The sequence below is a fragment of the Watersipora subatra genome, chromosome 2, assembly GCF_963576615.1.
Source record: "Watersipora subatra chromosome 2, tzWatSuba1.1, whole genome shotgun sequence".
NCBI lineage: Eukaryota > Metazoa > Bryozoa > Gymnolaemata > Cheilostomatida > Watersiporidae > Watersipora > Watersipora subatra.
In genome coordinates this window covers 4,817,687-4,834,328 of record NC_088709.1, presented here as the reverse complement: position 1 = coordinate 4,834,328, position 16,642 = coordinate 4,817,687, and the positions used below count along the sequence as shown (strand labels likewise).

The window sequence follows — 16,642 nt, the reverse complement described above, 5'->3', positions numbered from 1 at the left end:
TAAGATTATTGCTATATTAGTATAACGTCGCAACTATTGTTCCATAGACAGATAACTCCAAAATTTACCAAAAAACGGAGTAACACTTAGTCAAGACAAACCACTGATAATTTAGATGGGGATCAGAGTGCTGGAAGAGTGCCAATATTGGCACTCCTCCAGTAATACAAACATTGTAACGCAATTTACGCATGGAATTCTGGTATAGAGCTTAAAAATGGAACCATCTTTGAGTAACGGTGAAATCACATAATGTTCCACTATGATTTGCGCTGTTATGAATACATTAGTAATGAGACATACTATGACTTCCATCTAACTTCACATATACTTGCAGCACTGCATTGCTTATTCAATCACAGGAGACACTAAATACACAGCTACATTATACCTTTTTTATGTGCTCATCAGATAGCAAAAGGCTGCTGCTAGTCATATCGGGGAATGGCACATACTTTTGTATGTCCAACAAGGATTGTCTTCTCGCCATCTCATCCACGCTTAGTACCTTGAAAAATATTCACCACATCGATATATATATGCACTAGTATAATGAAGCAGTTGTCTTTTCATAGACAAACAACTCCAAAATTTACCAGAAAACAAGTACTACTCAAGTCAACAAAACGGCTAATAATTTAGATGCAGCTCAGTTTGTTTCACTTAACTGATAATTGCCTGGTAAGATTGCTTCTAAGTTTAGTAACATATGAACTCAACTAGATTATTCTTTATATTATAATTATTTATAATATTTTATGCTATTTTATTGATCACGCAGTAGAGCTAGACAAGAACTTGAGAGAAGCTTTTGTTTTGTACTACGTAAAAATTGCATATAATGTAAAGAGCCAAGTCGGGCGAGTTCTCGAATTCAATTTGAATGTTAATCTATCTCGGCGCACTTGCGAGAGGAAAAACGACGTGCGTATAACGTTATATGTATTATAAGTACAATTTCTATGCCATTCTAGTTTGTCGTGATAGATTGTCAGATGTGTAGACAAAACAGAAAATATGTAACTGCGCAATTGCTCATAAATACTTGAAGGCGATCGATTAGTGTAGATGTTACAGCGTCGGTTTACCAATCAGAACGTCACGAGTTGGAGTATCGTCGGAAGTTATATTTTAATCTAACCTTCACCCCTGGATAGAGATAGACGGCAAACAGGTAGTACCGCTCTTTTAATTTATAGTAGAAATATTTTATTGTTCTGCTTTATTGTAGACGTATAAAGTATTTGTTATTAGTTTTACTTTGCAAAGTAGGCTTTGCTGCTTAGAAAAAATAAGCAAGGCATTGTGAATGAGCGCTGACGACTGCGCTCCCCATCAACTTATTGTGAAATTACTGCAATCACAGTCTATAAAATCAGTAAAAGTGATAAGAAAAAGGAGAAAAGTTGTCGATGCAAACCAATAATAATGCAGTTACGATAATCAGTAAATAAAAAAGTTAAGTCAAGTTTTTCCTTTTTGTATGGCCTAAGGGTGAGTTTGAAAAGATCTTACAACGGATTAGGCAATTTGCATGTATTTCACTGTTTGTATAATGTAAAATCCCCACAACATAATCAGCCCTGGGATGGATTATTTATGTTGTAGGAGCGTCTACTGTATTTTGTAACTGAGCAAACCTTATTTCAAAATATGTTTTTGCATCACTTTGAGAAACAATTCTTAGGGTGCTTGTTAAAGTCTACTAAACCGGAAAAAAACCCTTAAACTGTTTTAAGCTGTACCTGTGCAGCATAACCTATGTGCAAGATGATAAACACACACCTCCCATGTTTAAACACATATGAGAGAATAAACACACACCTCTCATCATCACAGATACATGAGAAAATAAACACACACCTCTCATCATCACAGATATATGAGGGAATAAACACACACACACACACACACACCTCTCATCCTCACAGATATATGAGAGAATAAACACACATCTCTCATCATCTCAGATATATGAGAGAATAAACACACACCTCTCATCATCTCAGATATATGAGAGAATAAACACACACCTTTCATCCTCACAGATACATGAAAGAATAAGCACACACCTCCCAGTTCTTGACAAGTTTAGCGTGACTGAGCTGGCGAACCATGGGGGATCGAGGAATAGAGGATGAAATACGAGACACTGAACTCTCCGGTATGGAAACAAAACCCTTGCTGCACAGGATGGCAGGATCAGTTATCTCTTCACCATAAAGTTCTGGCCGCCATTGCACAAAGAAGTTGTAAAGAGAATCAACCCTGAATAATAAACAAAAATTTATTTTGGCTATGACTCGGAGCCACACAAATATCACTACAGATGTGAATGTGCGAAGAGACAATGAAATTCAGGAACACATCTCAACAGCATTATGCTAAAAACCCTTCAGTAACCCTCAGAACCTCAACTGCATACACAGCAAGGATCAGTGGCAGTCATCGTGACAGTCATCGTGGCAGTCATCGTGGCAGTCATCGTGACAGTCATCGTGGCAGTCATCGTGACAATAGAGAGATTACAGTCACAGTGACAGTAGAAAGATGACAGTCATAGTGACAGTAGAGAGATGACAGTCATAGTAACAGTAGAGAGATGGCAGTCATAGCGACAGTAGAAAGATTACAGTCGTAGTGACAGTAGAAAGATGACAGTCATAGTGACAGTAGAGAGATTACAGTCATAGTGACAGTAGTGAGATGACAGTCATAGTGACAGTAGTGAGATTACAGTCATAGTGACAGTAGAGAGATTACAGTCATAGTAAGAGTAGAGAGATGACAGTCATAGTGACAGTAGAGAGATTACAGTCATAGTGACAGTAGAGAGATTACAGTCATAGTAACAGTAGAGAGATTACAGTCATAGTGACAGTAGAGAGATGACAGTCATAGTGACAGGAGAGAGATTACAGTCATAGTGACAGTAGAAAGATGACAGTCATAGTGACAGGAGAGAGATCACAGTCATAATAACAGTAGAGAGATGACAGTCATAGTGACAGGAGAGAGATGACAGTCATAGTGACAGGAGAGAGATGACAGTCATAGTGACAGTAGAAAGATTACAGTCATAGTGACAGTAGTGAGATTACAGTCATAGTAACAGTAGAGAGATTACAGTCATAGTGACAGTAGAGAGATGACAGTCATAGTGACAGGAGAGAGATGACAGTCATAGTGACAGTAGAGAGATCACAGTCATAGTAACAGTAGAGAGATGGCAGTCATAGCGACAGTAGAAAGATTACAGTCATAGTGACAGTAGAAAGATGACAGTCATAGTAAGAGTAGAGAGATTACAGTCACAGCGACAGTAGAAAGATGACAGTCATAGTGACAGTAGAGAGATGACAGTCATAGTGACAGTAGAGAGATTACAGTCATAGTAAGAGTAGAGAGATGACAGTCATAGTGACAGTAGAGAGATTACAGTCATAGTGACAGTAGTGAGATTACAGTCATAGTGACAGTAGAGAGATGACAGTCATAGTGACAGTAGAGAGATTACAGTCATAGTGACAGTAGAGAGATTACAGTCATAGTAACAGTAGACAGATTACAGTCATAGTGACAGTAGAGAGATTACAGTCATAGTAAAAGTAGAGAGATGACAGTCATAGTGACAGTAGAGAGATTACAGTCATAGTGACAGTAGTGAGATTACAGTTATAGTGACAGTAGAGAGATGACAGTCATAGTGACAGTAGAGAGATGACAGTCATAGTGACAGGAGAGAGATGACAGTCATAGTGACAGTAGAGAGATTACAGTCATAGTGACAGTAGAGAGATGACAGTCATAGTAACAGTAGAGAGATGACAGTCATAGTGACAGTAGAGAGATTACAGTCATAGTGACAGTAGTGAGATTACAGTCATAGTGACAGTAAAGAGATGACAGTCATAGTGACAGTAGAGAGATTACAGTCATAGTGACAGTAGAGAGATTGCAGTCATAGTGACAGTAGTGAGATTACAGTCATAGTGACAGTAGAGAGATTACAGTCATAGTAACAGTAGAGAGATTACAGTCATAGTGACAGTAGAGAGATGACAGTCATAGTGACAGTAGAGAGATGACAGTCATAGTGACAGTAGTGAGATTACAGTCATAGTAACAGTAGAGAGATTACAGCCATAGTGACAGTAGACAGATTACAGTCATAGTGACAGTAGAGAGATTACAGTCATAGTAAAAGTAGAGAGATGACAGTCATAGTGACAGTAGAGAGATTACAGTCATAGTGACAGTAGTGAGATTACAGTCATAGTGACAGTAGAGAGATGCCAGTCATAGTGACAGTAAAGAGATTACAGTCATAGTGACAGTAGAGAGATTACAGCCATAGTGACAGTAGAGAGATTACAGTCATAGTAAGAGTAGAGAGATGACAGTCATAGTCACAGTAGAGAGATTACAGTCATAGTGACAGTAGAGAGATGGCAGTCATAGCGACAGTAGAGAGATTACAGTCATAGTAACAGTAGAGAGATTACAGTCATAGTGACAGTAGAGAGATGACAGTCATAGTGACAGGAGAGAGATGACAGTCATAGTAACAGTAGAGAGATGACAGTCATAGTGACAGTAGTGAAGCAGTAAAACCAAAGGAGCACTAAGGCTTGATTTATAACACACGGCATTTTGGCTGTTGGCAGCTACATCAATAATCTCTTCAGCACGGTTTCACAAGCTCGAGGGAAAAGCCAGGCAGATTTATACCCCTTTATACCTAACACACTAACTTATACCTGCTCAGCCCTCTATCAGTGCAGTACACTAGAACCTAAAATGATAGCAGAAACTCCAAAATCTCTAGTTAGTAATAACACAATCAAAAGATGTTACTACTTACAGATCACTCGGTATGGTGAACCAGTACTCGGGTCTCTTTCTCTTCTTTGTATACGCCTCTATGGGACACGTGTCAGTGATTCTGCACTGCTCTAGTCTTTCACCCACTTGGAAACACAAGTAGAATGGCTGGCAAACTGAATCTAGAGAGTTGGCACTCGCAACGAGATCTGTAACCAAAGCAAGAACTCATCAAACTCAGAAGGAATACTCGAGTCAATCATTGCGGTCAAAAATCAAACACCACTAAACACCTCAAGCAATCATTGAGTTGTCAACTCTTGAAATCAAAGCTATGACAATTCCAAGTCTAGATGGCATATGATGGCGTTCTTCTCAAAGATGGTTCCGTGTTTTGGCAACGTTTGTTTTATCAACAACATGAGTGCCCCATCTAATCAACTTGGCATTGAAAATTAATTTAAAGCAAGAAAAATATGCTAAGCTTTACTTAGAAACATCGAGCATCCAGGCTAGTCGTAAGATGGGGGAACACCTTGTATTTGTAAGGTACAGTACATGTACAAATATGCTAGGTGTATACAAGGTACATGTATGTTGCGTATGCTAAGTGTATACGAGGTACACGCATGTGATGTAAGCTAGGTGTATTACAACCTGTGTTACAGCTATAATATGCTTACTCTAGGACACTTATATTTCGCTAGTATTTAGTTTCGTGAGTAGCATACAGAGTAAAATTTCGCTGCAACTTAATTTGGCAGCTCTGATGAGTGCAAAAATATAGTGATGAGAAAATAAATGCAGTGGGACAAACATAATTAGATTCCTTAGGTTCGGTTCACCGGGAAAATTTTTTTTTCAATTTGGGACTAGTTTGTAATTGTGAACCGCAGGTAGAATTGTGTGGCCGAGAGCGATAATGCAATTTGATCGCTTGCTGCCATTTGTTTCTTGGACTATCAATGAACAAAGCTATTTAATTCCGCGTTTTCGCTCGTTCGTTATGATAGTTTAGCTCATGAAATTTTCACGAGAGGATGACTCCGCAAAAATGCGAAAGTTAGATGAGACGAATACATAAGTGCCCTAGGGTAGCATATTATAGCTGTAACATAGTCCAGGAGACATTTAGCGAATTTCATGCCAATGTTTGTTGCTGAAAGTAGAGTGAACTGAAGTAAGGGAGTCGCTCACACCTACATGGACGATAACATCATCAAAAAAGCTCAAAACTTATTATTGTACTTCTACCTTCAAACTTCCTACTCATATTAATACCGATATGTTAAATAGGCTAGAGTTACATACCAGGTACAGTTACATACCAGGTACAGTTACATACCAGGTACAATTACATACCAGGTACAGTTACATACCAGGTACAGTTACATACCAGGTACAGTTACATACCAGGTACAGTTACATACCAGGTACAGTTACATACCAGGTACTGACTGAATCAAATAGGCTGCTGAAGGGTCTAGTTGCGATGTAAACTATTGCAACTAGCTTGATAAGAATGACTTGCAGACAACACAAATGGTTACATACCGCAAATAGGCTTGAACAAGTGAGGCTTTTCCTCTCGTCCCACACCAGCTTTGATGTACAGAGGACACTTGGCCTTGTTGTTAAAAATTGTGTACGGCTCTGAACAAGTATGGCAGTGATTCTCGAAGCATTTGTGGAGAGAAGCGCTCGAATCTGGAGCGAACTTTCCACACTTAGAGTCGATGTAAAAATTGTTAGAAGGATTATCTGATGCTGTCAAACTATTGCTGCTGTGTTCATGTTTTGACTCATAAGAAAGATTTAAAAGTCCTCCATCACACGACTCTCTTTCACCAGTACAAGGCCTGACTTGATTTCGTTGAAACCTCACTGTCTTCATGGAACAGTCAGTCGCTTGCTGCCCGACAGGTTCTTCATTTTCATCCACTTCATCATCCATCAGATCAAAAACCACTTTGGTAGCTCCAGCTTCTGGGCTGTCACCATGCGACTCTCTGATAAAGCGAACAGAGAAGTTGTAGATGATGGAAATGTTACAATAGAAACGGAGTGTTTGAAGGGGCAAACATTTGCTCATCAATCCTGGCAGAGTAAAGGCTGGCGCAAACTGGGAGTAAAATTGAAAATGTTCCGAAATATTAGAACCGACATTAGCTTCGCAAAAACCACTCCGCAACGAAAAATGGCAGCAGAGTAGCATTTTTTAAATTTAGCCTGTGCTTCAATAAAAAATAAAATATCAGTAATTTATAACTGGATAAACTTTGTATAATTCTCATGTCACTTTCAACTACCCTTACTGGTCCAGAAAATGCATGCTTGAAGCACAACAATGTCCCACAACTCCCACTCAGTATTTCACAGTTGTCCCAATAGACTGTGCACTGCCTGATTGTTTCATTTGCGCTTGATTAATCTTACCAAAGTTTAAAGGGGAGGTACGGCAGTATGACCACTAGTGCTGTCACACCGTGTAATATGCATTACTTTATTACTTTGATGAGAAATGATGGAAGCAATAAAACAGATGCAACCAAAACTCAACCTGAAAACCATAAAAGACATAACTACGCGAATACAACCAAAATTATGTGAGAAGAAATAAAACAGTGAAAACAAACATATTCTTGCCTTTCTTCTAGTGACCTGCAGAGACAAGGTTGACCTGCAGTGGATTCCATGGTTTCAGTGTTGTATGTAGAGTCTCCTTGTCTGTCTTCATTACATCCAAGGCTACTTAGATGGTAGATGGATGGCTTTTTAGCGGTTGGATCCAACCTTCAAATAGAATGATGTAGGAATGAGTCTCCACACCCTCGTCCATATATATGTTGGTATTCTTCTCACAAATGAGTTTTAGCAAACAAAATATTTTTTAGCTATCACTAAAATTTGATCTCCTCTCAAACAGTTGATAGTAGTGAACCTGTTGTTGCTCTCAGCAAAGTGGAAACCATTTACACTGGCAGTACATAGTGCTTAGCCTAAACTCCATCAAACTGTGAGGTTTCATTTTGCTGGCAGACTGAGCCACTAATGTGGTGTAATAGTAATCACAAAACATTGTGTTAAATACTTGGAGTTGTCTTTCCTTATACGTAGCTAATATTGTTGGTGGTGCAAGATGTTTTAAGAGAATCTGCCGATCTAAGTAATATATTTGAAAAATAAGGACACTCATCTTTTTCAATCAGATTGCTCCATAAATAGACTCGTACTGCCGAATATCACAAGACCAAAACATTATGACTAGTTACTAACCGGAAAATGCAGCTATAAACAATAAACCTAAATAATAAGAAAACATGGTGATATTTTCAGGGTTGGCACATTATTTTCTAAGTGGTAAATGCCGATGGTAATTACCATCATGAAAAAAAGGTTTTAAGTGGGATAAAGCAGGTAAAAGTATAAATATTTACAGTTTACCAAAAACTTGAGCTAAAGTTTGCTAAATTGAATATATTATAAATTTATTGATTTATAAAGCGACTTTATAACTTTACTTCCAGAAAAAATTTGCACATATTGTAATATATATAATGTACAATAGATGTGCATGATTAAACATTAATTTTCAAATTACATGTCAATATCGCGAGAACTTGCAATATTAAATTATGCAACTCTGTCTGGACAGTACCAAAATTACTAAAAACTCTCTCAATTGAGGCAGATGATGATTATACATTCCTTCTTTAATTATTTTAATTAAAACTAATTTTCTTCATAATTATCTTTAATCAATTTCATTTAAAACGTTTGTTCATTTGTTTAAAATTTCATTTTAAATGTCGTTTGTTCGAATAATGCTTATTTAAATTTAATATGGATATAGTACATAATAGCAATTTTTTTTCCTCAACAGATGAATATAGAGTTCACCACGAAAGTTAATCACAGTATTGGTTTTGTGTCTTACACATTTTCTTCTTCAAATTCCCAGAGTTTGAATTTAATCAATCACATGTTAGAACAAACATAGTTACTGTGCTATTGTATGAGATCATAATTATCAGTTGTTCTTCAATCTATATATATATTTCTCAAAGTATGACCGTATGTCTGTCTGCATTCCGGCTATAGCTATTATTAGAATAACTGTAGCTGGACCACAATGCTGATGCAACTCATGGAGTACGGTCATTAGGAGCCTAGCAGCTTACTGGAATTTTCCATTTTCCATCTCTGTTATTACCACTAGGTTAATTTCCAATCTTGTATTGCATTCATTGTACAAGAACATAATTTGTTTAGCCATTACTTGCTAATTATTTTACATTTAAACACTTTTACGGTTGTCTTTGTTTTGCTGTAACATTTTTGGACTGCACAAGACACCTTGTCATGACATGAAGTTTTAGAGAATTTCTATTTTCATTTTCACATAATAAACTTTGTGTACAACAACAAATTTTTAGACATTGAAAATTGTATAAAATTTAGTGGTTGATATGCTCACTGGGGAGCCCGCCACCTCGAAAAATGGGTAATGCATCATTTGTCTACCTCCTAGGTGGAGTGGAAATGACCGATGCGGTGCCAGGTACCCTGTGCAACGCTGAATTTTATTAGCCGTGCAACGCCGGGTATTCAGCTAGGATATATATATATTCATCTAGAATATATATATATATTCATCTAGGATATATATATATATATTCAGTTTGTGCAAACAAACATTTTCTTCTATGTTTACTTTTATAAATGGTCAAACCTCGTTAAGCGAGGTTAATTAGTTCCATTGTTTGCTTCCTAGATGGGAGTTGTCTGCTTCCTATATCGAAACCATTGGATGTCAGAGTAAGTATCCTCAACAAAAGGTTCAGCAATGCGCAGGTTTGGTTGTAGAGTGATTGGTAGAAATTCATCACACGACTTACTCACTTACGTACTTATTCATTTTGTTTTAGATTGTTTTATTAGTTCTTTTACTTATCAAACTTTCAGATTTTGAAAAATTTTTGGATGTTGAAAATTACTTCCTCATGTTGAAACAAATATTTCCTAAATATTTACGTCGTATGCCAAAAAATTTTCATGCAAAGGTGATCACAAGTCCAGGGTTGACTGTATATATAAAAACTTTAAATACTTAGTATGTTTATGAATACCGAGTAGGTCTATGAATACTGAGTATGTCTATGAATACCGAGAATGTTTATAATTTACGGCGCATGTCTATGAACACATAGTATGCCTATAAATGCGGAATATGTCTATGAAAACCTAGTATGTCTATAAATGCGGAGTATATCTATGAAAATGTAGTATGTCTATAAATGCGGAGTATATCTATGAAAATGTAGTATGTCTATAAATGCAGAGTATGTCTATGAAAACGTAGTATGTCTATAAATGCAGAGTATGTCTATGAAAACGTAGAATGTCTATAAATGCGGAGTACATCTATGAAAATGTAGTATGTCTATAAATGCAGAGTATGTCTATGAAAATGTAGTATGTCTATAAATTCGGAGTATATCTATGAACACGGAGTATGTCAATAAATACTAAGTATGTCTATGAATATTAACTATAGTCGTCACAATGGGCATATTGCACTATCTATTTTTAGAGCGCTTCAACATTTACCTAAAACCAGTCAAGAGTATTAATAAATTTAGTAAAGAGTATATTTAAGACTTGATAATATATAATATCTAGCTCACACCTTGTCAATACTAACTCATAACATTCACATGTGACAAAAAGAGACAGAGCACTGCAGTAACAGACATACAATAACAATCACCGAGCAATGCCTGACACGCTTTCAACTATGAGTTTCAATATAGATTCAGATCACAATTCTAATTTTGTTCTGTACATAAATTTGAAGTTCCAAGGCTAGAATCCTTCTTTAATTAAAAGAGCCTTTTGTTAAGCACTTTTTGAAAACAATGGCAATCCTGGTAAGCTATGATGTTGACTTCAAGTCTCTCAATTTCTGAAAATTTGTGTTTACAGGCTTCTCCAGAAATGTAATTGAGCTTATTAACATTCTTAGAGATCAATTTTATTGTAAAATAATTTCACATCAAAAATTCAGATTCCTTGTTTTTCAAGCAATTTTTAATGAGTTAATATGCAGCGTTACGATTTGGTAATACCGTTGAAACGCCAAGCAAAATCGAACACGGGTAAAAAATTGAGAGGTATTTCAAGTTTATGTAATTCCACTTGGCACACCCTTAAGATGAAATGCATGTATAGTCACATATCTTGAGTCAAAATGTTACAAGAAGCGGTAACACACAAACACTGCAGTTAGTACATGAAACCAGAATGCACCGCATTTGACCAAAGATGTAATACCATTGAGGAGAAAACTCCAACATATAATAGTGTTTATTTGATAGGCTTACTTGAGACGTTGGAGGTTGTGCATAGCCTTGCTGTCCTTATATATGGCTGCAGACACAATTGTATCCATTTTAGCAATCATACCAAATTCTTCAACGCCTCTCTCTATCACTAACGGATCCGACACATATGGGTCAAACATGGCAGCATTCGGGGTCACCAGCAGCGTACCTTTCACAGTTTCATCCTAAAGTAGTTTGAGTCATGAAACAATTGAATCATAAATTTCTGTACATAAGTGTGGTGTGAATTCGTCTCCTTATTTGGTATACAAGTTGGGTGTAGACATGATCAGATGTGAACTTACATCACATAGACTTAAAAAAATTCTCAAGAAAACGACTCCTTATTATGAAATGGAGTCACTTGGTATTACCAACAGCAATAAATGCTTGCATCATATCTTTCATTGTCTTACTAAGTATTTGTTTAAAATAATATGTCATTTAAATACTTTAAACTTTAAGTATTTTGGTATGCTATTAAATAATTTTCAAGTAGAATATCTATGAAATTTTTGAGCTTACATCAGAGCTTTTTACAGTAAAGGTAAGTCATGATAATTCATTTGAAACCCCAGTGCTTAAAAATCATGAGTTTTGATATTAGTCTATTAGTAGTTAGTCATCATGTTTACATTTGAGTCAAGGCTATTCGTAGTTAGTCATCATGTTTACATTTGAGTCAAAGCTATTAGTAGTTAGTCATCATGTTTACACTTGAGTCAAGACTATTAGTAGTTAGTCACCATGTTTACACTTGAGTCAAAGCTATTAGTAGTTAGTCACCATGTTTACACTTGAGTCAAGGCTAGTAGTAGTTGGTCATCGTGTTTACACTTGAGTCAAAATTTAGATGTTAGAGCTTCATTTCAATAGACTGAGGTTTGAACCTACAACATGTTGTTGGGATATCAAAATGATATCCCAAACAACATGTCCTGTCTAAAACTGCCCTGTTCTAAACTAACAGCAGACAGACCTTGACTTAGAAGTTGTTGCTACCTTTTCAGGAACAATGTATGAAGAAGACAGTCTAATGTATCGCTGACTATCTGCTGACAGAGGACTTGCACCGACTGATCTGTATCTAAAGGCTTCAGCATAACCTTTGTCAAACGTTGCTCGTCTTGTTGGTGGTGACCAGGTCTTATGTTCGCCATCACTGCTTGAAATAGATGATTTCTACAAAAATTAAGACTCCACTGCATTCTAAGATAATCAAAATGTTGATGGTAAAAGTGTATGCTGCTGTCTACCAACCAGCGATGGTGCGTCATACAGGACATTCATTGCCAACTGAGGGATGACTTTGGGGGCCCAAGAAAATCTTACACATGAAATACTGATAAAAAACTTTAAAAAATGTAAGTCAGTAAATGTTCAAGCACTTGAACATGTTAGATTTGAACTACAAGCATGAGCCAGTATATTATCATTTGCAATACACGTATTCCGTTTGTGCTGGATCAATGACTGATAAGATAGTCTTTAAACCTGTTCAGTTGGTCTGGTGATAATCATACAACGTTGAATACATTGACATAACTATATACATGTATAACTTCTACTGACATTGCTATATACGTGTACTAGCTGTGCCTTCTGGCGTTGCCCGGGTGTTGAAAATCAGCTTATAAACAATGAGAAGTGATGAGAGTTGCCTACCACTTGCTTATTTGCTTACCTACCACTATTAGCCTGGCACATTGCCAATGGGAAATTCTAGTAAGTTAGTTAATAAGTGCTAGGCTTTTAACGACCGGACGCCATGAAGTTGCTTAAAGGTTGACTTGCAACAAAATTCACATTACCGTTATTTGTTATGAAAAGATTCACCATGTCTTACTCTGTTGTGTTGTAGGTGCAAAATATGTGGAAAGGTGATTACAAGCTCTTAAAAGCTAAAAAACGAACAGAAAATTGCAGCCACACGAGACCGCCGTAGTTTGGATTCCCTTTCCAAAACGGCTCAAATGTGATGTAGTTGTGAGAGATGGTTTCTGTTTACACTTTCTTGCAACCTTATTCGTCGAAATATTTTCACAAATATACTTCACGCATTCAATAAAACTATGTCTATTGTTCTTACGCGTCTGTTTTATCGTCATCGTAATGCTGTCACTTTTAGCACTGATATCTTATAACTTACCGTAAAAAATCGTTATACTTTTTAACCTTAGCTCGGAGTACATATCATTGTCTGATAATCATGACGAGCCTGTTGGTCACCTGTGATAATCGAAAAGTGCTACAAAAATTATTTGCGAAGTATTGGGTCACATGATCAGAGAACGACTTGACGATTGAATAATGCCGAAACAAAACTGTAAAGTAGCGAGCATCTATAGTTGATACGGGGTCTTCGGTAAAACCCGAAGTGTTTGTCATAAACTAGTGCTACGATAAGTTTTATATTGAGCTTTGTATTGGCCTTTCAATTCACGTGAGAACATACGTGACAAGACGATAACCAAATTTCGTGACTACGTCATCGAAATAAAGAGATTCCAATCTACGGCGGCTTTTCGTTTTTGAGCTTTTAAGAGCTTGTAATCACATTTCCACATATTTGGCACTTACAACACAACAGAGTAAGACATGGTGAATTTTTTGACACGAAATAACTGTAATGTGAATTTTGTTGCAAGTCAACCTTTAAGCATTGTCCAGCTACGCTATTCTAATAATAGCTATAGCTGGAGGGACACACATAGTGCCTACACACATATCCACACACGTACTTTGAGAAATATATATAGATAACTTTTGTTGATGTAACTATATATAACTTCTGTTCACATCACAATAAATAACTTCTGCTGTTATTTAAATATGTAACATGTTACATCATACATGCCTAAGTAACATTCAATAGCCAGCCAGGAATGCGCTAGTCTGTCTAGGTTAGCTTAGTGGGCCATAAGAGCAAGACAGGAAGGCGTGCCATACCCCTGGAGACACTAATGAACATAACAGAAGTACTGCTGCACTAGTGATAGAGCCTTGGTCAGTTAGTCAGCGCTAGCTAGTAACAATCAACTGAGCCAAGTTGATCAACTAACTTGTAACTAGAAGTAATAAAGACAGCAAAGATGCCTCTATCTATCTAAACAACGCAGAGTTCTAGAATCTTCTTCGTTTCTGCATTGCTACCAGCTAATATTAACAAGCTGTAGAGCTTTCTAAATACAATCGATGCTGCACACATTTTCATTTGAACATATTGTCTGCCATCACACATCAGTGGCAGAAACTAGAGTAGATAAATATACCCTAGGACACTTATGTATTCGCCTCATCTAACTTTCGCGTTTTCGCGGAGTCATCCTCTCGCGAAAATTTAATGAGTGAAACTAAACTGTCATAACGAACGAGCGAAAACGCGGAATTAAATAGCTTTGTTCATTGATAGTCCAAGAAACAAATGGCAGCAACTGATCAAATTGCATTATCAATCTCGGCCACACAATTCTATCTGCGGTTTACAATTACATGCTGGTCCCAAATTGAAAGTTTTTTTCTTATCGGTGAACCGAACCTGAGGAATCTAATTATGTTTGTTCCACTGTATTTATTTTCACATCACTATATTTTCGCACTCATCAGAGCTGTGAAATTAAGTTGCAGCGAAATTTTACTCTGTATGCTACTCACGAAACTAAATACTAGCAAAATATAAGTGTCCTAAGGTAAGCAGATAAACTAGAGTAGATAAATATAAGCAGATATTTCTAACAAAAGAACTATAGTAAGTATAACAAGGGTAACAAGGTTTTGGTTTACATCGCGTGTGTTTTGGTTCGCTTAGCTCAGCCTAGCAAAGTATATGACATTATATGATACATTATATATAATATATTATGTTTTGTTTTCTGTCGCTTAGCAAGCTCAAGTTTTTGTTAAAGCAACAAAATTTAATTTAGAAGTTTAATTTAAATTTTAGATTCGTTGAGGCACACTGTAACATTTCAAATTATAGTTATGATTTCAACTTTCATCAACATTTAAGAGAGTAGCACTCATGAACTAAGAACTACAATAACACATGTTATTAATTGCTGAACTTGACACGCCCCCTACCTTAGAACTGGAGCCAGAGATGGCTCGATCTTCCTCACAACTGTAGCTACTGTGAAAGTCGCTGTCACTCGATGCATCACCATTGCTACTTGCGGAATCACCATGAGCGGGTGAGGAGCAACTCCCTATCACCGGGAGAAATAGTATCTGCAACAGATCCTTTCTATAACTATTTTATTTTGTGATACTAAATGGCTAGAGGTTTCCTGCTGTAACTAGGCATACCTAGCACCGTGGCACACTCGGAGCATTGCATACCGAACAAGCTCTGAGAAGAATGTTGATAATAAACATAAGGGCACGGAGGAAGGGACAGCACTTTGATATTTTGAAAAAACTAGTGACAAATGAATATAAACAATGTTATAGTTTTGATACATATGCAGAAGGGATTTGGTAAACTCCATGCATCTGTGAGATCAGGTATGAGCAGACAACTTCATCTAATCATCTCAATATGTGATGATTACTCATGCATCCATAAAATTTCTATATCCATGACCTCCATAGAAGTTTGAGTCTTGATTATGAAATTGAATATCAGGCAATAAACTGTAGTTGGTTAATACAACACATTGGTATTGACTAACCAAATGATTCTAGTTGTGCATTAGTAAAGTGTTCACTTCTGTTGTATCTATTAACCATGTTACAAGTGCTGCAGTGTTCATGACTATTATACTTACTAAACATGTTAGACAGCTGGTACAACCAGTACAATATATATCTGATAATTATAAGAAATGAAACAACTCTCATATTTAGAAAACAAAAAACTGTAGATAACAATCTTTTGTTTAGTTTTGTCTAATGAATGTGGACTGAGCTACTTATGAAACGCTAAAACTCAGCAATTTTGCCCCTTCGCAAACCTGAAACAGTTATCACAGGCTAGAAGTTCATGAGCGAAAAGTAACTGTGGTTCATATAACAACCTTAATTGTAAAGAGCCTATCCTAACCTGACTCATCAGCAAGTCATCCATATATATTTAGTATTATTGCTTCAATAATACTAAAAAGTCTTAAAGGTTGACTTGCAACAAAATTCACATTACAGTTATTTGATATAAAAAAATTTACCACGTCTTACTCTGTTGTGTTGTAGGTGCAAAATATGTGAAAATGTGATTACAAGCTCTTAAAAGCTCAAAAACGAACAATTAATCGCAGCCACGCGAGACCGCCGTAGTTTGGATTCTCTTTCCAAAACGGCTCAAATGTGACGTAGTTGTGGTAAATGGTTTCTGTTTACACTTTCATGCAACCTTATTTGTCAAAATATTTTCACAAATATACTTCACGCGTTCAATAAAACCATGTCTATTGTTCTTACGCGTCTGTTTTATCGTCATT

At 36.6% G+C, this 16,642-nt stretch overlaps 1 protein-coding gene across 4 annotated transcripts in view; it reads right to left on the bottom strand.

Moving 5' to 3' along the window:
- LOC137387123 (nuclear receptor coactivator 7-like) overlaps window positions 1–16,642 on the bottom strand; it is a 38,209-nt gene that overhangs the window by 5,622 nt on the left and 15,945 nt on the right. For all 4 annotated transcript variants that reach the window (XR_010977868.1, XR_010977867.1, XM_068073432.1 and 1 more), the window contains exons 4-11: window positions 15,288–15,434; window positions 12,210–12,389; window positions 11,208–11,392; window positions 7,461–7,617; window positions 6,379–6,829; window positions 4,865–5,033; window positions 2,073–2,268; window positions 392–508 (exon numbers count right to left, since the gene is read on the bottom strand). Coding sequence is in view for 2 of the 4 variants with exons in the window: in XM_068073432.1 (XP_067929533.1) it covers window positions 392–508; window positions 2,073–2,268; window positions 4,865–5,033; window positions 6,379–6,829; window positions 7,461–7,617; window positions 11,208–11,392; window positions 12,210–12,389; window positions 15,288–15,434 (1,602 nt within the window). In the remaining 2 variants the exon portion in view is untranslated. The remainder of the gene's footprint in view (window positions 1–391; window positions 509–2,072; window positions 2,269–4,864; window positions 5,034–6,378; window positions 6,830–7,460; window positions 7,618–11,207; window positions 11,393–12,209; window positions 12,390–15,287; window positions 15,435–16,642) is intronic.